This window comes from Parasteatoda tepidariorum, chromosome 7 (genome assembly GCF_043381705.1).
Source record: "Parasteatoda tepidariorum isolate YZ-2023 chromosome 7, CAS_Ptep_4.0, whole genome shotgun sequence".
In the NCBI taxonomy this organism is placed as follows: domain Eukaryota; kingdom Metazoa; phylum Arthropoda; class Arachnida; order Araneae; family Theridiidae; genus Parasteatoda; species Parasteatoda tepidariorum.
The window spans coordinates 92,048,717-92,075,878 of record NC_092210.1 but is presented as its reverse complement, the minus strand read 5'-3'; the positions used below and the strand labels follow the sequence as shown (position 1 = coordinate 92,075,878).

The window sequence follows — 27,162 nt, the reverse complement described above, 5'->3', positions numbered from 1 at the left end:
TTCTGTGATTCAAGAATTTTTATTATTATTTTTTTTTTAATTATATCAATTTAAAATTCTAGTTGAAGCAAACCAGTTATTGGCGAATTTTTTTTATTCCGAAATGAACAGAAAAATCAGGAGTATTTCTTTCCTTTCTGATGAACAAGAAAAGTATCTTTGGAATATTAATTCTGCAGAAAAATTTTTTCTTTGCTTTTGTATTTTTTTCAGCTATTTTATTTTTTCAACTCTTTTCTTACTCTGTTTTTTAAGTTTGAAATCTATAAATATGAAGAGGATGAGTATAATAGTTTTGGTTATGCCTATTTCAAAAAATGTTATTATAATGCTTTTTTTAATTTATTGTTGCGTTTTTGTTGGAAAAAATAGCAACTTCGTTAAGCCATGAAAAATTCTTGGAATTAATCATGGAAAATCATGAAAAGTCATGAATTTGAAAATCTAAAATGTAGCAGATACCCTGTATGAAAACAAGAACGGCGCATTTGAGGAAGGGTAGCTTCACAATAGACAGAAGAAAGAAATTCCCTTTCTCTCGCCGAGCTGAGCCAAAACACTGACNGCAATTGGAAGTTTGCCAAGTTTTAATTGCGAGTTTTGATGTTGCACATGTGTTTTGTGTGATTGTATTTACGATGGTTGCTGTATTCCTTTTATGACGTTTGAAGAAGTATCACTTTGTATTGTCCCTTGTTTTAAGAACTATCATAACAAAGACTAATATTTGACTTTTTTCATTTACCTGAAATAACTCAGGATAGTAAACTGATTTTAAATTAAATGTTTCTTACTCATAAAAAAAATTCAAATTTCAACTTAAAACTTGTGCATTATGTTTTGTTTTAGTTCACTGTATTTGTTAGTAAAATAAAAATATATATTTATTTTTTGCATTTTTTTTTTTAAGTCTGTAAGGGAAGTGGTTAAGGATTTTTAGCAGGAAAATTTTTTCTAAAGTTTGATTTCATTGACATTAAAAATTTTACACTGAAAAATAATGCTTAATTTGACTTTAAAAACACTAACAACTGAAAGAATGATTGTTAATAAAAGTGGTGTGGAAGCTTTTAAAGAATTATTTATTATGGGGGTGATTGTATTCTGCGTGCATTCCGGAATTCCTGGTATATCGTATCATCCCTCCAGGTGTAGAAACTAGGAGCAGGGCGTGTGATTTTTTTGCGGAATTCCGCATATCATGAGACCATTGATTTGCGAACTTCCGCCTATCAAAATTTATAATCCGATGAAATTTTCCACGCAATCTAAAATTTAAAGTGAGAATTAAATTCTGAAATCTGCATTTTGAAACTTTTGCCAAATCTTGTGAACAAGACGTTTTCATACAAATGCCTCATATGTGGCAATGTGGAGTGGATAATGTTACTCGCTTCCGTGACTTTCGTTCACAGGTGCCCACTGGATAACGATAAATGAGCAACATTTCCGGCATCTTCTAAGGCGAAGAATGAAAGTTCAGTGCCTGCCGTTATTGAAAAAAATTTTTTTTAAACAGTGAATTATCTTTTTTTTTATGTTTATTGATTTAAATTAATTTATTTTTCGTTTGAAATCTAAATGACAAATTGATTTTTGAGGGTGTTCTACTTGAAATAAAAATAACCATGTTTTTTTTTTCATAATAATTTTAACCATTTGAATAGGTAGTATTAAATATTTTAGTTTGATAATATTAAGTCTATACATGATCATATCTAATACATTTTATGAAAGCCATATATTACATGCATTAGAATGCATTTTATGTATATTTAAAAAAAAAAATCTGCCTTTAAATATTAAAAAATCTGATTTAAATAAAAAAGAAAAACCAATTTTTTTAAAGAAAAAAATCTTGTTCTTTTCCAACTCTGATCTTAATGATGTGCATGTATTCCTTAGATGCTTATTACGACACCAGAGAAATGGGATGTTGTGACCAGAAAATCAACTGGTGACATAGCATTGTCACAGTTGGTTAGGTTGCTTATTCTAGATGAAGTACATTTGCTAGATAGTGACAGAGGTCCTGTTTTAGAGGCTCTTGTGGCACGCACAATAAGATTGGTAAGATATTCCATTTTTTTATTTCAGTTTTGATTTCCTGTAACTACTTTCTCTGGAAACAGGGAACATGGTGTGTAGCATTTTTGAAAAATGCTTATTTTCGATATTTGTTTTTTAAAAGCCCTTTAAAGCAGCTTTTCTCATTGGGTGTTTTTAAAAAGTGCTTGATTTTCCCTTTTCAAAGATTCGATTCTTTTTACAAGGTCGATTTTCGCCACATATTAAGCAAGAGTGTGTTTTTCACATTCAACGTTTTCACAATTCATTCAACAATCCATTTCAGCGTATCGTCGGTCCAACGCATATGATAGCTCCAATCATTTTATGTGATTGATGATATACTTGCAAATCCACATTTGAGTCTACTGAGCTGGGTTCGGTTAGATTATTGCACTTTCGTGTGCAACTCTTGCATTTTGTTAGATATTCTCTATTTCAGGCTTCATTTCCCACCCTCTGATATCGGACCGAAAATCTCTCGACCATTTTATGGTGGCTAATATAATCAAGAAAAGAGTTCTTTGTCAGAAACTAGTTATTTTATCTTGATCACGTAAGGTCTGAAAATTATTTTGCATTTTGTTAATGTATATGGTGCGTAAAAATAATTTTTTTTTTCGCTTTAAAAGTACTTAAAAGGTGCTTATTTTCTGTTGAAAGATTTCGCTACGCCCCCCTGAGGGAAGGATTCTCAGTTAACTACTACTAAAAAACCTAACATTCTCAGGGTTGGGGTTTTGGATGTCCTCAACTGGTTTTGGCGGGACACTTGGGTTTTACTGTCTTAGATTGTCCTAAACTGATAAAAAGTGTCCAAAACCTTAAACTTTGGTAAAAGGTAAAAAAAAGTGTAACCTTTGCAGACATAATAAATACATATATTAATAATAATTTGATATTCTGTATAGAATTTGCTTTAACTAATTGTAGGAAAATAATATAATATGAAAAGATTCATAACTTTATAGCTCCACAATTCATTGAACAACAAAAGTGAATACCTTATCCTTTAAATATGAATAAATGTTCTTTACTGGTAAATTATGTATTTGCATAAGGATAAATAATGCAATAATAAAAATAATAATAAACTAACCGTAGGAGGTTTTCGTGGTTTCCCTCTCCACGTAACTCAAAATCCATCAAAAGTTAGTTCTATCAAAAAGTCCTCCAAGAAGGCAAATTTCTCCCAACTCTTGATCCCGAAGTTCTCTTGTCTTCTGGATTGAGTTCAAAATTACAAGGCTATGGAGTTGAAGATTAGTAGTTGTAAACCAAAAAAATATTGAGTCGGCTGATCAATGACGGTTATAAATGTTTTAAAACATGAAATATTAAATGAGTGTCAACTTCTTATTTAGTTGTTATATTATTATTAATATTAATTGATTACTTGGGCATTGATTTACATAAATTCTATTGGGATAAGGAATCTTAATTAAGTAAAGCATAAAGGTTTTTGAAACACTCTGTATTTAAATGCATATACACATAGATTTATGTATACATGATAAAGTAAAAACTGAAGAATTTGTTCTGTGCTGGCTCTAGAGGATTAATTATTTATATCCTGCAATATTTTACAAAACTCAAGCATGTAATAACAATTGTTTTTGCTAAAATTATGACACTAGGCCAGAATAGCCTGATTGATAGGGCAATGGGTCCATGTCCAAGAGCCCTTGGGTTTAGTTCCCGGTGGCCGAATACTCCTCGTGTAGTAAATGGTGACTGATGTACGTTAAACCTGTTGAGTCACAAATTCCCATAACAAATCAATATCTCTGGGGGTACTGATCCAGGAGTTCCCTTGTCTTCTGGATTAGGTTCAAAATGACAAAGCTACAGAGTTGAACATTAGTCGTCCTAAACCCAAAATTGGGTCGGATGCTCAACGACGGATAAAATTATGACGCTGAATCATTTTAGTTGTTATGTAGGAAGTCTTACTTTGTGTTAATAAGTGCTAATTTTCAACATTATAGGTGGAATCGCAGCAATCCATGATTCGTATAATAGGTTTATCTGCAACGCTGCCAAACTATCTTGATGTGGCAACGTTTTTACGAGTCAACCTCTCCAAAGGGCTCTATTTCTTTGACGATAGATTCCGCCCAGTCCCCCTCTCGCCCACTTTCATTGGAGTCAAAAACAGGCATCCTCTGCAACAAGTTAAAGATATGGATGATATATGCTACAAAAAAGTGGCTGCTCTAGTTGAGAAACATCAAGTTAGTATTTTTTCCTTCTTTTAATTTCTTTAGGTTTTGAATCTAACACAAAAATGTTTCTTCTAAGATAAGGGTGCACAACCAGCGGCCCGCAAAAGCTTCTGTCATCATCATAGTTGGCCACACAGCCCAATGTGAGCCAATGCCTTCCTCTGAAGAGTTCTCCATGACAACTTCTGATTTATCTTTGATCTCCAATTCTTTTCATTAATTGCGAGATACAAATCATACTTCAAAAGTTTCTGTACACAATAAAAAAATGCCGAAAACTTTTAATCGCACTTTTGAATAATCACTTTCTAACGAGGTCTTTTTACATGTAATTTGAGCAATATTTACAAATGAAGGATTTACAAGGACAGCTCTAAGGCTTCTTTTAGATAAATCTATAAACAGCTACCACTCATCTTTATCGTATATTATATTAAATTTGCTCATCAATCCAGGAGCATCAGAACTAAAGACCAAGTTTTCCTCTTCGTCAAAGTACTTGATAAATTCTTTTCATTCATTCTGGTAGCAATAAAAAGATGTTATTTGGGCCAAGAAGTTTTTTTCTTCCAGTCTTGAGCCTAACAATTGCCTCTTACGAGATCTGGGTACTCCAGATTTGAGTGGCAACCCTTTTTGAGTGCTGGATGAAAAAGAGGCAAACTAGAACATCGGTTCTAAGTAATCAATTTAACTTTATTATTTTATAATGACGTATAAAATTTCAGAATTTTTAAATTTGTACCTTTATCTAAGTGTTACTTTTTTATTTAATAGAATAATCTGTGCATAATTTTATTAATCTTATATTCCTATGTAGAATTAAGTAGCATATACATGTTCAAGTTGCTCTAATTTGAATTTCCTAAATTCTAACTTTATATATTTCTGCGTTATACTTCTGATGGCTAGTTTGGAAAGTTAGTACTTCCTTATTTGAATATTCAATTTATAGGTGATGGTGTTTGTTCATGCTAGAAATTCTACTGTGAGAACAGCTACTATACTACGAGATTTAGCTATGAAATATAATGAAGCACATTTATTTACTGATAAATTAGATTCCTCAGAATTTGCAGTAGCCAAAAATAATGTAAGTATTTTTTAATTCATTTTAAATGTTATTAAAAATATGCTTGGTTCTTTTCAAATTCGAACATGCCATGCTTGTAACGTTTCACTTTCAATTCATCATATTTAATCACTTGCCCATATTTTAATCAACAGCGCCTTACCTTTTTGGAAGCACGATTTTATGTATAAAAGACTTGTTAGATAAAAATCACCATCCTAACATCTTTGCATTTTTACGCGCTATTGGAATTTTAAGTTGTATAGAGTTGCTTTATACTACTTACCATTTTTGAAAATTTACCATGAAGTTTTATTGATTTTACTGTATGTAATTTTACAACATTGTTTTAGAACTTTCACTATTTCACCTGTTTTATGTTTGTGCTTTACTTAACCTTTTAATCTGTTTTTAAAACCGTATGTTTGGCGCAGTATCTCCTTTTTTGGACCTTGTACCACTAAACCCCACATTCAATACAATTTTCAAATTTGAGCAAGAAGGTTTACTGTTTTAATTGTTTATGGCTTAAGTTTTCTATCTTCCAATTTTAGCAACAATGAAATTCATTTGTTAATACAATGCAAATCTGATAATAATGAAGACTGTAAGCAAATATTAATTAAGTCTTATACGTTGTTATAAATTTTATTTTATTCATAAATTCCACATTTAGTTTAATTACTACTTATTTGATTGCCCGGGCACTGGACTTGTTCTGGAAAACGGGAGTTTGAATCCAGCTGGGCAAAAACGCCCCGTGTAGTAAATAGTGCCTGGTGCACGATAAATCTGACAGGTCACAAAGTCCTCTATGTTCCTATATCGAATTATACCTCTGGAGGTATGAAATTGGAGATTGAATTAATGGATTCGCCCTATAAACAGGGACATATGGGTGTGGCAGAAGTCTTAATTCTTGTCCATAGACAACAACTACTTTAGTTACTTTAATAAATCAGATTATGATTTATTATTTTTTGATAACAGAAGCTAATATAAAACAGGTTTTTGAAAATTTCTAAGGACCTTTTTTTACATTTTAAGGTTTTTTTTAATGTTTTTTGATAACCTTTTTTTTTTTGCATTTTTGGGGGCATTTTTTGAGAATTTTTTAACTAAGAACATCCTAGCCTTTATAATTACAAATAAAAAAAAACTTTGTATTTTTTTTCCCCTTCAGATTTTTAAATCCAGAAATAAGCAATTGCGAGAGCTCTTTGAATATGGTTTTGCTATTCATCATGCTGGAATGCTGAGATCAGATAGAAATTTGGTTGAAAAATACTTCCGTCAAAAACTGATAAAAGTTCTCGTTTGCACTTCGACCCTAGCCTGGGGTGTTAATTTGCCTGCCAGAGCTGTCATCATAAAGGTAATTACTTTGCCAACTTATACTCTCTCTTTCCTTTTTAAAGTTATTAATACAACAGTTGAAGTTTTTCATATTTTGTATTAATTTGAAATTAATCATGTGAGAAAAGATATTTTTTATGATACAGTTGCTATAAAATGTTTCTCTATTAAATTTATAAACATGAACTCTAGATAGTGTGCGGCTTTGGGGAGAACTTCTCCAGACTAAAAGTTTAGGGCTGTCTGGGTTAACTGGGGCTAATCATGAAAGCGGTTAACAAAAACTACTTTTCAAATTGCTAGAAACGTTTTAAAGTTTTCACGATATTTAAATCGAATTGGAAACACTGTGACTCCCCCCCCACCCTTTTTTTCCACCTGTGACAAAAACTTGCCAACTCCTGTCTCTACAACTGATAAGTTCCATTTTTCAATTTTGCTTTTTATTCATACTTATTAAAATGTTTTTTGTCTTTTATTATAGATGGTTTGCGCATTCATTTGTACCGTTACCCCTCTAGCTGTGATCTCTAAATTTAACTTTAGGTAACGGTTACCCAGGTTATATAGTAGACAAGTATCGAATGAATTACAGGAAGCTTTTAACATTTAAAATTCATTTTTATTGCAACTCTAAATCTTCAAAGAACATAATTCCACACATTTCCAAATGCTAACATGGGAATAAACACTTCCCTTTATACATTAATTAAAACAACATGCAACCTTAAAACACTCAAGCATAACCTTCAATTCATACAGTTCAAAAAAGACATTTAAGAAATAAAAACTGCATTTAGCATTGCTAAAAGCACTTAAGACTTTGTTTATGATGTCTATAAATCAGACTTAAATACTCATTGTTCTCCTATACAAAAAAAACAACCACANAAACACAAAAAAACACAACATAAACAGTTCAGAATTTACGGTAAAAGATTCCTCTAAAATGTTAACGAAATAAAATTTAAAATTTTATAAGTACCTAAAAGAATTTACTGTTCGCCCTCTGGAAGCGCCCACCGGAATGGTAGATGAGCTCGTGAGCAAACTCCTCGGCTAGGATCTCAAAATTTCTCCAGCTATTCTAACTTCATTAGGCTTAGGCATGCAGATGGGGAACACCGGACTTCCAGCATAGATACGTTCGGACTTGGCCCACCGTATCGCGTCTTCACGATAGAGACTTCAGTTTAGCTTTCCTTAAGTTTCCAATCCACCATCTCCGAGGTGCTGTCACGGATCACCTTTCCTGCGGACAAGCTCCGTATCCTCTGGGTTACTGCCTTAGCCACACTCTTCACTTCTCTTTTATCCTCCCTTCAGCAAGGCGAAAGAATCTAGATTGACCTGTTTACCAAATCCAGAGTCATCCCGCATCCGGCGGACGTCAGAACCAAAAAAAAAAAAAAAAAAACGATCCCTGAGAAAAAACAGTCATAAACCCACTAATACCCTATAGAAGTTATGATGCCATCCTCAATAAATATTAATAAATTTAGTTACCCAGATTTCACCCCAAAAATCCCATTTTAAAAGACTAATTCAAAATTTCATTTCTAAAAAAAATATCATTATTATGATTGAATTTAAACTTTACCATAGTGGTGCCATCTACAGCAAAATAATCTATCTTTAAAGTATTGAAAAAATACTATAATAAATTTTTATTTATTACACATTCCAGCTTTATAAAAATTTATTGAGTCATTGAAGTTTTTTTTATTTATTTTTATTTATTGCAGGGTACTGAAGTATATGACTCAAAACAGAGCAATTTTGTTGACCTCAATGTCTTAGATGTGATGCAGATATTTGGCAGAGCGGGTCGACCCCAGTACGACAAGAAGGGGGAGGGCATCATCATCACATCCCACGATAAACTGTCTCACTATCTATCTATGCTAACGAGGCAACATCAAATAGAGAGCAGATTTGAAGAAAAGATTCCCGATAATCTCAATGCGGAGGTAAGATTTTATTGATGCAGTTCTCTTACTAACTATATATATATATATATTTCTATATATATATATATATGTACACATAAGCTCAGTATAGACGCTGGTTAATGTGTTCCTTTAAATTCTATGGCACTGGTCCCCAAATGGTGCTCCTCATTTTCTTAGACTTCTGTGGAAGAATAAAAAGTGTTGACACTCTCTTTAACCAATTTTTTAAAACATTTTTGAAGCCTGTAATTATGTTTAGATTCAGTTGCCTTTATGAAGTTATTTAAAGTAAAATGCCTATAGAAAAAGAAATGGCCAACTTTTTTGATAAAAAAGTATAATTTTTTTTAATAACAATATATTAAATAAATTATAAAATATACATTAATTTGTAAAAATGTTAGAATGTTTCTGGGTTTGCGTAACCCTGTGTACCATTAATAAAAAAATGCACAAAAGTTAAAAATCACAACTGGCTGTTGACACCACTAATTATTAACTGTTAACTCTGCAAAAAATTGTCAATAGAAAAATACGTAATGGTGAATTTTCATGGCTAGCTTTGTTTTTAAATAAATTTTTATGCAATTTTCCTTTCCTCGCGTAAGAACGTATACCCTCAATCAGTGTTTTCACTACAGCACGAGAATCACACATATTTTTTTCTTTTCTCGCATTAAAAAATTATTACCGCAAGAAATTTGCGCATTCTATAAATCAATTTCAAAATTCTCGAATTTTGGAAAAAGCTTCGCATTACGCTATTTAGAATAAAATTTGTTTCACTTTTCTTCCTGGATCTTTCATTATTTTCAACATCTGCCCCGTTTTATTTAGCTTCCCTATTTACCAGTATTGTTTAGAACCTTTTCGAACAACAGAACACTACCCTTCGAAACCACGGAACCCCTTTCAGAACACATTTCTCTGAAACCACGTGTTTACCGTAGGTAAGGTTTCCTCGTGTACGACATTCAAATTTTTTATGCACTAATGTAAGATGGACAAATACCTTGTAAAAGCAAAATCTTCTATGATGATGTAGCAGAAATATTCAATGCTTTAAAAAATAGAAGACGTTAAAATTGTATTATAAATTATAATTTATAATTAAAGAAATGATTTTTTTTTCAAGTCTATTTGTGTTTTTTTAGTTTTTAGAAATCTCACTTAACTTTTTGAAATCTCGCCCTGTTTTTGAGAAAGGGTGAGAAATTCTCACCCATTTTTTTTCTATGATGAAAACACTGCCTCAATAAATCTTCCTGTACCCCTGGGGGTACGCGTAGCACACTTTGGGAAAGGCTGCTATAGAAAATGATATTTGAAGATGATAAAAGATGATAATGATTTAAAACATGATGAATTTCTTAATAAATTAAAATAATTTTAATTTTTTATAAATGGAAGTATAGAAAAACCTAATTTATTAAAGAATTGTTAAAATGTCATAATCAAATTTTATTCATATTTCCTAATTAACGAATTGCATACTAAGCATATACTTCACAAATTGCATATTGTGTTCACATTTTCTAATGGCTTACTTTATTTTTATAATCAAGTACTCTTAAATACATAAATCAATTCTTATATTTTGTATGAAAACAATATAAAAATAATCATTTCCTTTAAAAAAAAGTTGATATGAAAATGATTTTTTATATCATATTTATTTAAGTTTTAGCTATTCTTTTAATACTTATTAAGCCACTAGTTGAAAGCCTACAGCACAAAACTACAAATTATTACAACATTTGCAAATGTTTTTTCATGTTAATTTTCTTTTTAAAAGGAAATAAACAAATGCGTGAAAATTGTTGCATTTTAAAGCATCTCTTAATTTGTTTCTAATAAAAATTTTAAAGCTGTATTGAGTGAACACTGCAAAGAGCAAAAGTAAAGAATTTTTTTTTTGTTACTTGATTACAGACTAAACTGTATAGGGATTGATTCTATACTTTTAGTAATATCACATAAAATTCTACTACATAGAGTATTTATAAGATTATGTAGAGTATTTATATGATTATGTAGAGTATTTATATGATTTTTAAGGTTCTTGTATTTGCTAATACAAGAACCTTAATGTAACATAGATTAACATAGCACACCATACCGTTTTCGTCGTAAATTCTCTTTCTCCTTCAATCTACTAATTTAAAGTGTTGAGAAAGTGAGTTCAGAAAAACCTAGAGTAAGCCACGGAAGTTTCAAGTATGGAAGAGAAAATTTTAAAATATACAAATGAAAATTAATTTTGAGATGATAACTTAGGATTATGTAGCAGAGAAGTTCTCTTCAAATCTTTTTGTTTGCATTTTAATATTTTGAAGTATTTTTTTCAACAATTGAAACTTAACGACACACTCTAGGTTTGCCTGAACTTTTCTACACTTTAAATTTTAAATTAGTAATGAAATGAAGGAGAAAGAGAATTTGCAATGAAAATTTTATTCCGCAGTTTGGCGTTCTCCTGCATTTATACTGTAATAATCTTTGGCTAACTACCTTAAGGTGGCAGACAAGTCTGGATTTATGAAGATAGTGCTAAAAATTTATTTCATACATTTTCTGGCTCGATGCTGATTTCTTTCATTCAGTCTCTGTAAAAATTTTATTTGTGTCAAATTGTGTTCTTTTTTTGAAAGGTTGCACTAGGCACTGTGACAAGCATTGAGGAGGGCATTGAATGGCTGAGTTACACTTACATGCATCAACGGAAAATGGGAAATCCTTTGGCTTATGGTTTGAAACCAAAAGATGTGAAGGTATGTTCTTCTACATGCGTTAAAGTATAGTGCGTGTGTTATACCACAATGGGCATTATATGTTTCCTAGCTTTATAAATTTCTTTAATTTCTTGAACTTATTTTTTTTAAATCATTCTTAGTCGAATTTTAATTACATTAAACCAATTTTTTAATTTTTATTACTTTTCATAAAAACCAAATATAAAATATTTTATACTTTTCTTAACAATCAATATAATGGCTAGCTTTTTATTTCAATACTAATGTAGGACTCATTAATTCACTATCGTGACTAAATCGAAAACAAAAATCTATTTTTAACTCTTTATTCCTTACCAAAAAAAAATGTTTCAATTACATGTTTGTACTAATTCTCACACTCTTTTTGGCCACATTCATTTTTGCCTAATTATTTTCAAAATTTAATATTGATTATGAGGGATTAGCTTTATTTTTAGCTATATTATGTTTTGATAAATCGCCAAACATGAATCTCTTCCCACTCCTAACTATCTGTTGTGGACTGGGTACTTCGGCCTTCCGGTCCCAACCTTCAAATAAAGTATATCTTTACAAAATATTCTTGATGTAAAGAGAATGATTTTCTTGATTCCTTTGAGAGACTTCTTTTCTTTATTTTTATAATTTTGGAATGTGACCATCTTCAATTTAATATTTACTTAATAAATCAATTGTTCCTAAACGATTTTATTCATGCTTCTATGATAAATACCCCTACATCATATCCAAATTGAGATGTATCTGAAACGGCCATAATGCTTTAATTCTATAAAGAAATTAAAGCCCCCTTACCACTATAGACGAAGAATTTTGATTAAAACTATTGCAACAGTGCACAAAAGAAAAAGCAAACTACCCTGAATAACTTTTGATCTAAAGTTCGGACCTTCATGTTTTGGAATTTAATCTTAATGGTCCGAGGGGACGATCACAAATATTACAACTAATATTAACTAACTTGGGTAAATAATATTTTACATTACGAAATCATACGTGAAACACAAACTTTCTCTTTATTAACATACCTTTTTTTCCCAACAGATTTGGATTTCTGACTCCACAAATATTAAGAGTAGCCGCAATCTGGAAAATATGGTCCCAAGTTTGGACCCTTTAATGTTAATTTTGCTTTTTGTGTAATCTGTATTTTTCTCAAGAACTTTTTAAGCTAACTAAAACGTTTTTCTCACAGTAATAAAATTCATTTACCTAAAGATAATTTCACGCAAGGAATATTTTTTTAGTAAATATTACTTTTTATTATTTTTCTTTAATAATAGTCGTAAAATTTTGAATTGTAAGGTGTGCAATTTTTTACATAATTTTAAAGCAAATATAGCAAAGTGAAAAATTTGAGTGAAATTGGTTGAATAGTTCTTGAGAAATTGTAATTTAAATATATTACCTTTTTTTCTTATCTATGGCAACGCTAAAGAACAAAGTATAAGAAGGAAGAAAAAGAGAAATTTTTTTCTCCTTAGGGTTCAGCAATACTGTAAAAATAAATGGATATTAAAACCACTATATGATAATTCTTGATTCAATATATCAAATTATTATTTATTTTTTTTTGTTTTGTTTTTTGGAGGGGGATTCATTTGAATTTTGAGAAAAAATAATTTTTCATGTAACAATGTTTTTTTTAATGACTGAACCCTGGTGAACCTTGAGGCATGTACCTGAACAATTTAGTACAGAAATAATTGTAATTAGGCAGTAAATTGTTTTACAAATTTTTCTTTTAATGTCCGATATAAATATCCAAAGTTAATACTCCCCCCCCCCCAAAGTGAGCTATAGACTCTCTAGAGCAGTGTTTACCAACTGGCGACCCGCAAAGCCTTTTTTTGTGGCCCGCAAACTAAAATATATTAGTTGTCATTTTTTTGCGGACAATTTTCATAAAAAATCTATATGGATTTGAAATACTTTTCTTTCGTTAAAAAAAACTTAATTTCTTCGTTTCTGTGAAATTTAACATACCACTGGTGCAAAAAAAATTTTTTCTCAGGTTTTGCATCCAAGAAAATATTTATTCAAATACAAAAATAATTGCTCATGTTGCTCTTTTTTTTTATATTTTGTGAATATAAATTAGCATGTGCATATCAGAAATTCTCTCGGAGAAATTCTCCGATTTAACTTTATGAAACCACTCATTTTGGACGAAATTATTTACATTTGTAAATTTTAGAACACAAGAAGGTAATGAGTATCATGTTTTATTTAAATTCTTTGACTTGAATGTGTCATAGGTGGAAAAGAAAAGAAATTTAATTTCAGATGCTTGAGAATTTTTTTAGTCGTTGATATAATTCCTAATAAGTAAAAAAAAATTTTTTTTGTTGATAAAGTTGCTGCCCTCCGTTTGACTGGTGGCCCTCGACCTCATGTAAGTTGGAAACCTCTGCTCTACAGTTTACTAAGGAAGCAAAACTTACCTAGAAGAGTGATATTCCACTATAATTTCTATTCAAATAAAATCTACTGGCGTTTCTTTTTTTTTATAGGATGATTACTTACTGAAAAATCACAGAAGGAAACTCCTGGAGACTGCAGCCTTGAAGTTAGACAAAGCAGCCATGATTAGGTATGATATGAAGAATGGGTATCTTCATGTGAGTGACACGGGACGGACTGCCAGTCATTTTTACATTAATGTGGAAACAATAATTCGATTCAACAACAAACTGTTAACAAGTGATGTTCCATTTCTCTATGACGGAGAAATATTTGGATTGATCTCTGAAGCTCAAGAGTTTGACCAGCTTAAGGTATTATCAGATTTGGTTTCATTTAACACGAAACATACCACAGCCGGTCGAATGACCGTTTAAGAACTTTTGCTTCAAAAATGAGCATATCATCTTATTGCTTTTGCACATTTGACTGCATGATTTTTTCGAACAATTATATACAACAGTTAATATCCTATTATTATTTCTGTATTTTGTATGTTTAGAATAATTCTTGTCGTATACCTATTTCTACCACAACCGGTCATTTGACCGGCAGAACAATTTATTGCTTTATGAGTTTATCGGATCAGAAATTACGATGTTATGCATGTTCGACGTATTGCATTCGATTATAGTTTCACATTTCTACAAAAGCTGTTTGCTTAATTAGTTCAATCAGAATCACTGTGAATTCAAATTTGAAGTATTTAAAATTTTAAATTGGCATTTTTGTGTAAGAAAAAGTGAAAAAAACTAAAAGTTTTGGTAGGTAGCTTATATATTATTTTGATTCATTTCTGACTAACTTTTAGTTTTTACCCAGAAAAATGTCAAAACAATCAAGACAGCACAAGTTCTTAGAAGAAATACTATTAATTATGAGAATTATGGAAATAATAATAATTAGAAGAAATATGTTTCCGGAAAATGTACAATGGAAACACCCCTGTATGTAAAAAAATGTGTTGAGCAATTAAAAATTCTAATTCTTTGTGTTTGCAATACAAGAAATTGGCACTATACAATTATGTTTAATTATAATAAAGTTTTTTTTAGTTTATTTCCCTCCTAACATCCATATTTCATACATTCAATCAAGAAACATAAAGTCCAGTCATTTGACCTACTATGGTCCAGTCATTTGACCTACTATCCAGTCATTTGACCTACTATCCAGTCATTTGACCTACTATCCAGTCATTTGACCTACTATCCAGTCATTTGACCACTTGATTTTTTTTTTTTTTTTTTAAATAAATCCTGATTTTCCTCAAATAAAATAATTTTTTGTTTAATAAAAACATAGCTGTCAGCTCTACTAGATTTTCTAGTATACTACTGGATTCTACTAGTTTCTCCCGGTCTACTGGTTTTTGCAGGGAATTTTAGAAAATTCCCTAAAATTGAGTAAGTTTCCTTAAAAAATCCGTAGAATTTTTTGTGCAGATTACTGCTTGCTTCAATATTTAAATAAATGTCTAATGCATAAGAAAGGGAGCCTCATTTATGAAATTCGATTGACTCTCTCTGTCTGTGATGAATTAAATGCTCATTACTATTCAAAATTATGAATAAACATATATATAAAATTTCTTGATTATTTAATATATTTTGCAACAATTATCATTAAATTTATACAGTAGGGAACCGATTATCCGGAACGATCGGGACCATCGCTATTCCGGATAACTGATTTTTTCGGTTTTCTGAATCGTTACAAAAAACCGTTTTTTTTATTGTTAAATCCAACTGGAAAAAAAAATTTGGAAATAATCTTAAACAGAAGAAAAAACGATGAAGTAATACACTAATGATTATTTCCAAAATGATGGTATGGTAAACATCTTTTAAAAAAAAACGAAAAATCCTAAAATCTTATGAGGAAAAAAAATTTTTTTTATTAAAAATGGCGGGAAAATTTACCGAATTTCGTTCCGGTTTTATGGTTTTCCGGTTTTTTGGTTTCCAGATAACGGGTTCTGTACTGTATTGTTGTCTTAAAATGTTGGCAGCTATGTAAACGCATTTCAGTTATGCTCTTTAGTTTTATATTTATTTAAATATAGGTACTTTTTAAGTACGGTAGAGTCCCGATTATCGTAGTTAATGTGGACCACATTTAACTCGAATAACCAAAAACTCGGTTAAAAGTAAGAGTATTAAAAGAAAACTGAAAAGGAGTAGGTATAAATCTAATATATTTAACTAATTAAAAATCTTACTTAAAAATACTTAAAGAGCATACTTACGAGTATTAAAGTCCTTAATCCTTTTTTGATTTGCATTACTTTGGCACTTTTTTGCGGCAATCTTTCGTCTAGTTTTTAGGAATATCAGGAAGAGGCTGTTGTCGCCTCTTCTTGTTCTATATATTCAATAGCACTTCCGATAGCTTTTAGCCCATCTGTATGAAGATTTTTATATGTTGATTTTCATCGTCATCATCTTCGCTAGATTCATTTTCATTATTGACGATTTTTACGGTCATTTCCTCAGATCGAGCTGTTGGATTCCATTTTCCTGAGTGTTTGGAAGATGAAATTCAGAATTTTTTTCAGTGGTAGTTTTAAAAATAAACTAGAACACAAAATCATTGAAATATTTGATAGCTCGGTTAAAGCAGAAACTCGAATAATCGGGACTCTACTGTATGTAGTTGCATATGATTATGAAAAAAAACTTCTTCATACTGAAGGTAATTTTTTTGAACAACCTAGGGCCTACGCTGACCGCCGACTATTGGTGTTTGACCCGCGGGATCTTCTGAACTAGATAAAAAATTTCTTTTAATTTGTTTTTTTTTAAGCATTATAAATGTTCTTTTAGTAAAAATATTTAACTCAAATTTATATTACTCTATAAAATGCATATATGTTTTTTTTTTTTTTTTGCACTTCCATTCTGTTAGGTTCCTTTACGTTAGAACTTATATCCCCCTTCCAATATTTATGTACATATATAAATATTTGACAAATTAATTATTCTGAAAAACAGAAAAAGTTTTTTTTTAAAAATTTAACAGTTTTTTTTTTTAGTTTTACTTAAATTCAAATAATTGAAAACATTTAATTTTCTGCACATATGTTATTAAGTTTACTGATAAAAATATTTGGTGCTTAGAGCACTAATGCTTAGATTAAAATTATCATATTTGCCACCAGCATGCCTAAATATGAGTGCAGCCCTTCATTAATCTACGTGCTGTGCAAGTGGCCCTTCACTCAAAAAAGTTGTGCACTCCTATTTTATTCATTCAGTATTAAGTTTTTAACAATTATCTAATAATTTTAGTTAGAAATGTTAAATATTTTAGTTATAGTAGTAGAGAATAAAGAAAGATAACTAATAAGAAATTGAGCCATATGAAACTGATTTTTCTAAAGAAGTGTGATGAAATAAAATAAAAGCAAACAGAAGTGTGATGAAATAAAATGAAAGCAAAAAAAAGTGGATGAAATAAAATGGCAAAAGTGGATAAAATAAAATATTTTTTGATATGATTTTAAAAAAAAAAAATTTTTTTTAGAAAAAATTTCTGTTTTTAGGTAAGAGATGATGAATCAAATGAGTTGGATCAGTTGTTGCATCAGTGTCCTCATAATGTTCCTCTGGGATGTGAGAATCGCGAAGGAAAAGTTAATATTCTGCTTCAGACTTATCTTTCTAAAATTTCGATTGAGGGATTCTCTCTTATATCGGATCAGCAGTACGTCATCCAAGTGAGTCTCTTCTAAAATTCAATTCCAATAATCAGTTAAAAAAAAAGAAATTTTTCCTTCCTCCCTATGTTATTTCAGGGATGCATTCAGGGCATCCGGATTTTCCGCTTACTGCGATTTGGAAATCCAAGGTCCAGAAGTTTCAAGAAATCATCAGTCACATTTACGTATAAAAACTCTTGTGTGTTTTATTTAAAAATATTAGAATAGAGATTTATGCTTGGCATCTCTTTCATTTGTAAATATTTCCTCTGGTAGAATAATTAATGTGATTAGAGATGAAAATAAACTTATACATAGTTATTCATTTAAATAATTCTGCGTATAATTTATTTAGAATTTCATGTTTTGAAAATTTCAATGATTTAAATTTATAAAGACATTACTTTTTTATGCGTCATTCATTATTTTACTCGAGAAATTTTCAGAATTTTTGAGTTGGGTTCAAAATCACCCCTGTACTTTTAAGATTAAGATGTCTTGTTGTACAAGCATTTTATTGTTTCTTCTGTCCTGGTTTCTCAAGAAGGCATTTGCTATTTACTTCAATTGACAACCTGTCTTAAAGGCATCATTGATGAAAATATTTCAGTAATTTGCTATGAATAAAATTTTCTCTACGCTTAATTGTGGAACAATCAAAAGTCTATCTATAGTTTGTCTAATGTAAATACTCCCCAAGCCATTTGTGTGGACCCCTGGCGGTGACTATGTACGGCAACGAGGTATAACCACTTCAAGTAGGGGTGTGGGGCCATTGTTTTGGCTCGGGTCGGAGACAAACAGAATCTTTTTCTTCCGTCTATTGTGAGTTAAGAGAAGCTACCCTCCTTCTTGTTTCCATAGCAGCAGACAGCCTAAGACTTTGTGGTGGGGAGTTCCTACCATAGACAAACTATAATTATTTTATTTGATTCATTCTGTGACGGCTGATTATTTGGAGCGATATAAGGCTAGAGACCGGAATATTTTGCATTTTCAAACGCATCACATGACCAATAATAATATTTTGACTTTCCTAAACCATAAAACAAGTATAAGAAACAACAGCATGCCAGTTGTACAATTTTAAATGGTATTAAAATATTTAAAGAAAATGTTTATAATTTTATGACCAGAAAATATCAGCGGATTTTATAAATTTGTTAGTCACTTTTCTCCTTCATCTAGGCCTCTTTTCCGTGCATTTTGATAATAAGCCCTCCTTACTGCCTGAATTTGGCTCTCTTTTAGAGCAAGAAGAATTTTAATCCAAGCCCGCAGCCTCGATACAGAGGATTACATAGAGACATCAAATAATTTCTTCTGTCCTTAATATGATGATAACTAATCTTCATTGAAAATGACATAGATTAATACTATGCAAAATGCATGTGTTAAAAAAGGAAGGAAATGTCCTGCATATCTGTTAGAGTACACTTTTACAGACTTTGGTATACTTGTATGCTCCACCTCTGATGTTCGCCTAAGAGTGATTGTGTCGCTTCCTTCATTAAGTATCACTTTTTACGATCAGACTAAATCTCACTGTGTCTAGGACTGAATAATATAAGAAATCTTTAGTCTGAACCCAAAACCTTTTTTCAATAAATGTGCCCACTTTGGAAGCCCATCTCACCACTATTGCCTCTCTCTAATTTAATGGCACAACACAGCATTTTTGGTAAAGATTCATAATAAATGAATTAATGATTGACCACTATATATATATCGATTGCAAAGTTGTACATTTTTTGTTTTCTTTTAGAATTCAACTCGTATTGCCAGAGCTTTATTTGAAATAAGTCTACGAAAAAGTTGGGCACTCCTCACCAGCGCTTTCCTTAAAATCTCGAAAATGTTAGAGAAGCAGATGTGGAGCTCTGATCCCCCAACATTTCAGTCACCTCTGCATCAGTTTCCTGAACTCAGTAGAGATGTCTTGAAAAAAATCGATGTGGCGTGGGAACGCCAGCACATGACTGTTGAAAGAATGCTCGAATTGGAACCTGAAGACATAGGTAGGCGTGCATTTTTTAACATTGTTTGTTGTAAAGTTTCTTCTGGAGCAAAAAAACACGCCGTAGAAGAAATCTGCGATATTTCAATCTGGAATATTTATAACATAAATAAAGCGTTTTAAACTTATGGTTAAATGAATATTATAACATAAATAATTTCTCTCATGTCCAAATCCAAACAGTGTTAATTATTTTTTCTTTCCAGTCAGTCACATTCAACAGTTGACACCAGGGTTGGGATTTTGGACGTCCTAAACTGGTTTTGGACAGGACACGTGGGTTTTACTGTCCTAAACTAGATAAAACTGTCCTAAACTGGATAAAACTGTCTTAAACTGGGTAAAACTGTCTTAAAGTGTCCAAAACCTTTAACCTTGGTAAAAGGTAAAAATTCTATAGGTGTAACCATTGTACACATAATAATTACATGTATCAATAAATATTTGATATTTTTTATACAATTTACTATAACTTATTAAAAGAAAATAATATAATATAATAGGAAAAGGTTTATAATTTTTGAAGCTCCACAATTCATTGAACAACAAAAGTGAATACCTAATCCTTTAAATATAAATATGCTTTTAATACTGATAAATAATATTTTTGCATAAGAATAAATATGCCAATATTAAAAAATAAAAATTTTTCTTAAAAAAAATACTAAATTTGTTTAAAAATTAACTTTTTATTTTTCACTATATTTTTAAAAATTTTTTTTATAACTTCTGCATCACAGGATGATAAAAAAGGACATCTATTTTAAAAAAAAATTGTTTTTAAATAAAAATATATTAGTTTAAATTGGAAATACAAAATAACTGAAAAATGTGTTAACAGTTTTGAAGGGCATAACATCAGTTTCAGTTACTGACATTGATGTATCACCACTATGCTAAGAGAATCGAACATGAATGAAATAAAAGTATTCTTGAATAGTACTATAGATAAATAAAACTGTTAATGATTAACCCCCTAATAGCTTAACTTGTATGGCAAGGTCAAGCTTCAGTTATGTACTATTGAATGAGAGGACCAATTGAACATAATTACTGATTAATAATCCTTTGTTTAATGTTAAAGTTGAAGAGTCAAACAATATTAATGAAACATTATACTTTTAATAAAAACAAATATTCTCTAGTAGATTTAATTATCAATATGTTATTAGTTCTATGTTTATTTTACCTTTTAAATATTGTTCAAATAAAATTGTAACATAATTCAAATAAAATTGTAAAAGGGTTTTGGACAGGACAGTTTAAACCAGGGTTTAAGCCGTGGATTAATCCATTCTGTCCTAAACCTTGCCAACCCTGGTTGACACATTATCAGAGAAACCTGAAATTTTCAGGAAATTTTGTCATTTTATGCCAAAACCTTAATAATAACTTGTGTTAAACATGGAGGGAAAAAAAACAATTTCAAAAACTTCTTTAAGTTTAAAACTTTTTTTTGAATTTCAGGGATCAGGAATATCAGGATAAAAACAATCAAAGAATACATCAGTGCCCAAATAAGGCAACTCAATATGAAACATTACTTACATCACATATTATGTTTACATTTTCTTTGTTCTTGCTTAATATTGCTTTCATGATTTACTTATAAATTTATAAAACATGCATCACTACATTATAAGGTTAGGTAACACTCTACGCTGTAGAGTCTACAATATTGGCAAAAAAATTTTTGTAACTTTTGATTGCTATTACCTGTAATTATGATTATGTAAGTGTAACTATCTGTTATCAGTTACAGTTGTAATCAATTACTGTAATTGGTTCCCAACTGTGGAAGATGCCTCCAAGCAAAAGCCATAAAAAGGCTGTTCTCAGCATGTGCCTTCATTTGCTCTGTGGGGGAAGGATGGGGGGTGCATTGCAAGCACGAAGTTTAGGCAGCAATGTATGGGAAGCTCAATAATTGGACCGATACTCCAACAGGGTGCATCCCTGATCCTAAGATGTAAGACCAACAAATGTGTGAAAGGGGTTTCTTTTCATGTTGCATGCAGGAGTGAAAAAACGCCCCCTGTAATAGACGACATTGTGCGCCGTATCAGCGAGAGGCCTGAATCTAGCATTGTCCCAAGCCGTTCACTTGTTTCCCCTAATAAGGTATGGCAATTGTTGTGAGATAAAGAAATACATCTCTACCATGCACAGAGAGTTCAGGACCATCAGATTTCCAGGTATTTGTCAATTTTGCCACATGGTTTCTCTAACAGATGACTGTGGATCAGGAGTTCATATGTTGTTCACTGACGAATACATCTTCACGTGTGAGGGTATTTCAAATAACATGTGTGGACAACTGGAAAACCCATACTCAATGTGTCCCTCTTCATTCCAGCAATGTTTAGTTTCGCACTAACTGTCTGTGCTGTAATTATGCACGATAGTCTGATTGGGGCCATTCCTACTGCCAATACGCCTGGATGGGATTCATACTTTGTGTTTTTGCAAGAGGCGTTTATTATAATTATTAAACCGTGTTCCAGCTCACATCACATGCATGAGGTTTTAGCGTGATGGGACAACATCCAATTACATTATTAATCCGTGCTTCGGTCCCCACGTGACCTTGCGTCCTAATGCCACTTTGCTGTTGCATGTACCAGTCCATTACAATGTGGATGTGTGTAACGCCTTTTATTATATAAGTATGATATGATAAAAGATATTGTGAATTTTGAGTAGTTCCTGTGATGGGAGACTTAGTGTTATTTAATTTCTTTTTGTGGAATAAAATATTTTTCTTTATTTTATCAGTTTTGTTTCATTCTATCTCTGTTCGTTTTGTATTCCGTTGACATCATTTCCTGACACAACATGTTACAGCTTGCGTTTTGGCCATGGATTGTATAATAATTTGTGTTTACCTAGTTTTGTTCTACCCTCTAACATGTTTACCATGAGTTTTGGGACACATGAGTTTATAATTCATTTATAATGTGTGGGGCGAAGTGTCAACCTTCATCTATGAAGAGGTACCCCACCATAGAATTGAGTTAACGTGTCTTATACTAGTTAATTGGAATTATATTTTTGTTGTGGTAGATACACTACTGTACTCCCCCACCAGAATTATATCTGGGATGAAATTCGATGAACGAATACCACTACTTAATTCATTGCTGTTTTGCGAGAAGCCAGGAGAGCTGTATTAAGATTGCCGTACTTTTTTATGCTGATCGTGAGAACTGTATTAAGTTCACGATAGTAGCCCCTCCTGTGTTGCCATCAGCAGTCGATTGTACACAAGCCGACGTTGTGTGTAATCGAGACTGAGTAGCAGGCAGCGCGAGGAGGTGGATAATGTCGCAGTCACAAGTAGCAAGTCAGCTGTTCAATGAGTGGATCATCCATCGAAGTAAGCTTGTTCAAAACGTAGTTGGCATTTCTGCCAGGGTAGGTTTGTTCGCATCACTTCCGGGTCACCAATGTGGGGATAGTAGTTTTTGACAATGTCAACCTTCATCTATGAGAAGGTACCCTACCATAGAATCGAGTTAACATGTCTTATATACTAGTAAATTGGAATTATATTTTTGTAGTGGTAGATATAAACTGCATAATATATTGTTACTTTTCAATTAATTTGAATGTGCCTCGTTAAATTTAATTGATGTCAGTTTTTATAAGTATGGAACAAATATATATATTTTCTTAACATTCAGTTTTATTGCAGGTATCATGACACGCTGTTTTCGAGAGAGGCACACTATCAAGACTTGTCTGCAGTACATACCCAATTTGTTAATCACTCCTGTTGTCCAGCCTATTACAGACTGCATACTTCGAATAACTTTGAATATTGAACCTGATTTTGTGTGGTCTGATAAGCATCATGGTTCTGGATCAGAAGCATTCTGGATATGGATTTGTGATCCAGATAGTGATCGTATTTATCATTTTGAGTACTTCATACTGCCCCGAAAACAAGTAATCATTTAGAGTTAATTTTGTGTTATCCTTAAATGTTTAACATGTAGTTTAATGTTTTCTGTTAACTGCCATAAACAGATTTTCTTAAACATTTAGAGTTAACACTAAACATACCAATACTTAATTTATACTTATTTCTGGATATGGATTTGTGATCCAGATAGTGATCGTATTTACCATTTTGAGTACTTCATACTGCCCCGAAAACAAGTAATCATTTAGAGTTAATTTTGTGTTATCCTTGAATGTTTAACATGTAGTTTAATGTTTTCTGTTAACTGCCATAAACAGATTTTCCTAAACATTTAGAGTTAACACTAAACATAAAAATACTTAATTTATACTTATTTCTACCATAGCCGGTCAAATGACCGGACTTTATGCTTCTTGATTGAATGTATGAAATATGGATGTTAGGAAGGAAATAAACAAAAAAAAGCTTTATTATAATTAAACAAAATTGTATTTTGCCAACTTTCATGTATTACAGACACCAAGAATAAGAATTTTTAATTGCTCAACGCATATTTTACACATACAGGGTGTTTCCGTTGTTCTTTTTCCTCAAGCATATTTTTCACAATTTGAACAAATTTTGATGTATATTCAAACGATATATATTCAAACTCATCATTTCCAACCAGTGTATCCTCATTTTCAGAAAATCCATCTTCTTCAATTTCAGAAAACTCTTTGCCTGTATTATTTATTTCTACTTGTGCTGCTTTGATTGTTTCGACATTTTTCTGGGTAAAAACTAACAATTAGTTAGAAATGATGTATGGCTATCAAAATAAAATATAAAGCTACTGACCAAAACATTTAGTTTTTGTCACTTTTTTTCTTACACAAAAATGCCAATTCAAAATTTTAAGTCATGCTTGAAATTTGAATTCACAGTTATTCTGATTGAACTAATTATGCAATAGTCTTTGCAGAAATGTGCAACTATAATCGAATGCATTACGTTGAACACGTATAACATCATAATTTCTGGTCCGATAAACTTATAAAGCAATACGTTGTTCTGCCGGTCAAATGACCGGTTGTGGTAGAAATAGGTATACAACAAGTATTATTCGAAGGAAACAAAATCCAAAAATAATGATAGAATATTAACTGTGTATAATTGATAGAAAAAGTCATGAAGTCAATTGTGCAAAACCGATAAGATGATATGCGCATTTTCGATACAAAAGTTCTTAGACGGTCATTTGACCGGCTATGGTATGATTAGTGTTACATTAGTGTTAACTCTGAATTTTTAACATGTAGTTTAATGTTTTAACTCTTAAAGATGGGTAATCTTAAGCATTTGGTGTTAATTCTTAATGTTCAGCATATATTTTAATTTTTTGTGTTACCTCTCTAAGATAGGTCATCTAAGATGGGATATATAACCTCGTACATCCTAACTCTACTGGTTTAATAAAAAGCTCTCTTTATTTTTGTACATTTTTGAAAATTCTCTAAAATTGAGTATGTTTCCTTAGGAAATCCCTATTGAATTAGAATTTTCGCACAGATTATTACTTGCTTGATGTAAGTGTTTATTAATAAATAATGAAGCGAGCCACATTTATACAAATCAGTTTAAAACTTTTTTGTTCTAAAATGCTCAGTTTATTTTTATTCAGAGCTCCATTTTAAATTAATTTTAAAAAAAAGAACTCCTACGTCATAACTATCTCTGATGAATTAGATGCATATTTCCATTCAAAATTATGTGTAAACTTCATATGTAACATTTCAAGTTCACTTTGTCAATCATAACTGTAAAATTTTGCAGTTTATCTATTTTGAGGACTATAAAAATCCATAAAATTTCCCATGTGTAAAATATATATTGCCTTCTGCATCAATTACCACGAAATTTGTGTTATTCCGTAAAATCTGCTGGATGTTTTCCCACCCATGTTGGTAGTCTATGTTATCTGAATATCGAACAAGACTTACCCAGAATTACATTCAGATAGATCGTTTATGATTTAAAGCCAAGCCGTGTACAGGTTTTTAACATTCAGCATGGCTGATACGCAGAATACTGATTTTCTTCTTTGATTTCTTTTTTATATTGTAAATTTAATAATTTATTTATACCACTATCAGTAATAAGTAAAATAATTTTTTTTTTCATTTTTGACAATTCCTTTTTGATGTTGCTATTTCCACAAACATTAGTATATTATTTTCATTATAAATAGATGATACAATTATTCTAGCAAAGAAAGTCTCACAGTGGACTGATCGTAACGACACAGTTCCCAGTAGAACACAGAAGTCAAACATAAGTGGTTGCGGTCAGTAAGCGGGTGGGTGACCACTTTCAGCTAAGCCCACCCCTCTCGGCTCATCAAAACTGCAATGACATGTCTTTGGATCACCCACAGGGATGTTTTCTAGACTGTCACCTATAGCCTATTGTGCAGCTCTAGTGCTACGTAAATAAAGTACCTACTGACCTTTCTAGCAAAGAAAATTAGTTTCAAAAATTTAGATTTGTGAGCTGTAAGCAAACTTATGAAACAAAATTAATGGATAATATCTGTCTGAAAAATGTAAATTTAAACAAAAAATAATATAATTTGCGTGGATAAGACTTCTGATAGAAAAATAGTTGGATAACTTGTTGTTATACATCAAGCGTGTGGCAAAACATTAAAAAGAGTATGAAGCACTTTTTATTAATATACTTTTATAGACAACATAAAAGATTAGAAATTTCAAATATCATATTATATGCAATAAATATGATTATTTTATTATACTTAAACATTCCACCAAAATGAAATATTCTCTTTCTTTTGATACTGAGCATTCATATTTCCCCAAAAAGAGGTAAATTTTTTATTCCTGACATAACTCAAGGTGCTTGTTTAAAAAAAATAGACACTGCTCAAATAATGCATTTAAGAAAATGGACATAGCTTAAAATATACCTTAAAGAAAATGGACACAGCTCAAAATATTTATAAAATGGAGATAGTATTTTATTCTGATTTTGTAACTTTTTTTTCTAGCATTGTTTGCTTTTTAAAGAATGAACTAATGAATCCAAATATGCTTGTAATGTGATGTCACTCATTTGCGGAAATCACTTACCACATTTTTTAAAAATTAGTACATATATTTGATAATAGTAGTAAATTTACATTTTTGGAATTTTTATTTTTAAGAACCACTTTATTGTTTGTTGATCTAAAAATGAAAAGATCACTTGAAAAGTTGCATACATCTGTAATATACCTAACTCTGAAAATCAAGGTTTTGCCCAGTAATAATGCCTAATATTTTAACAAGTAAGTAAAAGCTAGTACGAAATTCCACGTTTAGTTATTAAATTTAGGATAAAAAGGTGTATTTTTTTTTTTTTTTTTAAACATACATTTTGAGCTGTGTGCAAAATAACAGGCTCGCCACCCTTTGAAAAAAATATGGGTAATGTTTCACGGTATGTAGCGTTTTTAAAAAGTGCTTAAAGGTTCTTATTTTCTGTTTTTAAAAGCCCTTAACGGTACTTTTTTATGGGATGTTCTTAAAGAGTGCTTAATTTTCCCTTTCGAAAATGAGTTTTTTTTCTTTACCATG

The 27,162-nt window shown here is 31.0% G+C and overlaps 1 protein-coding gene across 1 annotated transcript in view; it reads left to right on the top strand.

Annotated features, from left to right (window-relative positions):
* Positions 1-27,162, top strand: part of LOC107437324 (activating signal cointegrator 1 complex subunit obelus) — a gene marked incomplete in the record, with an annotated part of 111,235 nt that overhangs the window by 30,738 nt on the left and 53,335 nt on the right. The window contains 10 exon segments of the mRNA XM_043052617.2: positions 1,906-2,070; positions 4,056-4,301; positions 5,248-5,385; positions 6,548-6,739; positions 8,466-8,690; positions 11,324-11,443; positions 13,957-14,220; positions 17,451-17,624; positions 19,372-19,624; positions 23,318-23,571. Coding sequence (XP_042908551.1) covers positions 1,906-2,070; positions 4,056-4,301; positions 5,248-5,385; positions 6,548-6,739; positions 8,466-8,690; positions 11,324-11,443; positions 13,957-14,220; positions 17,451-17,624; positions 19,372-19,624; positions 23,318-23,571 — 2,031 coding nt within the window.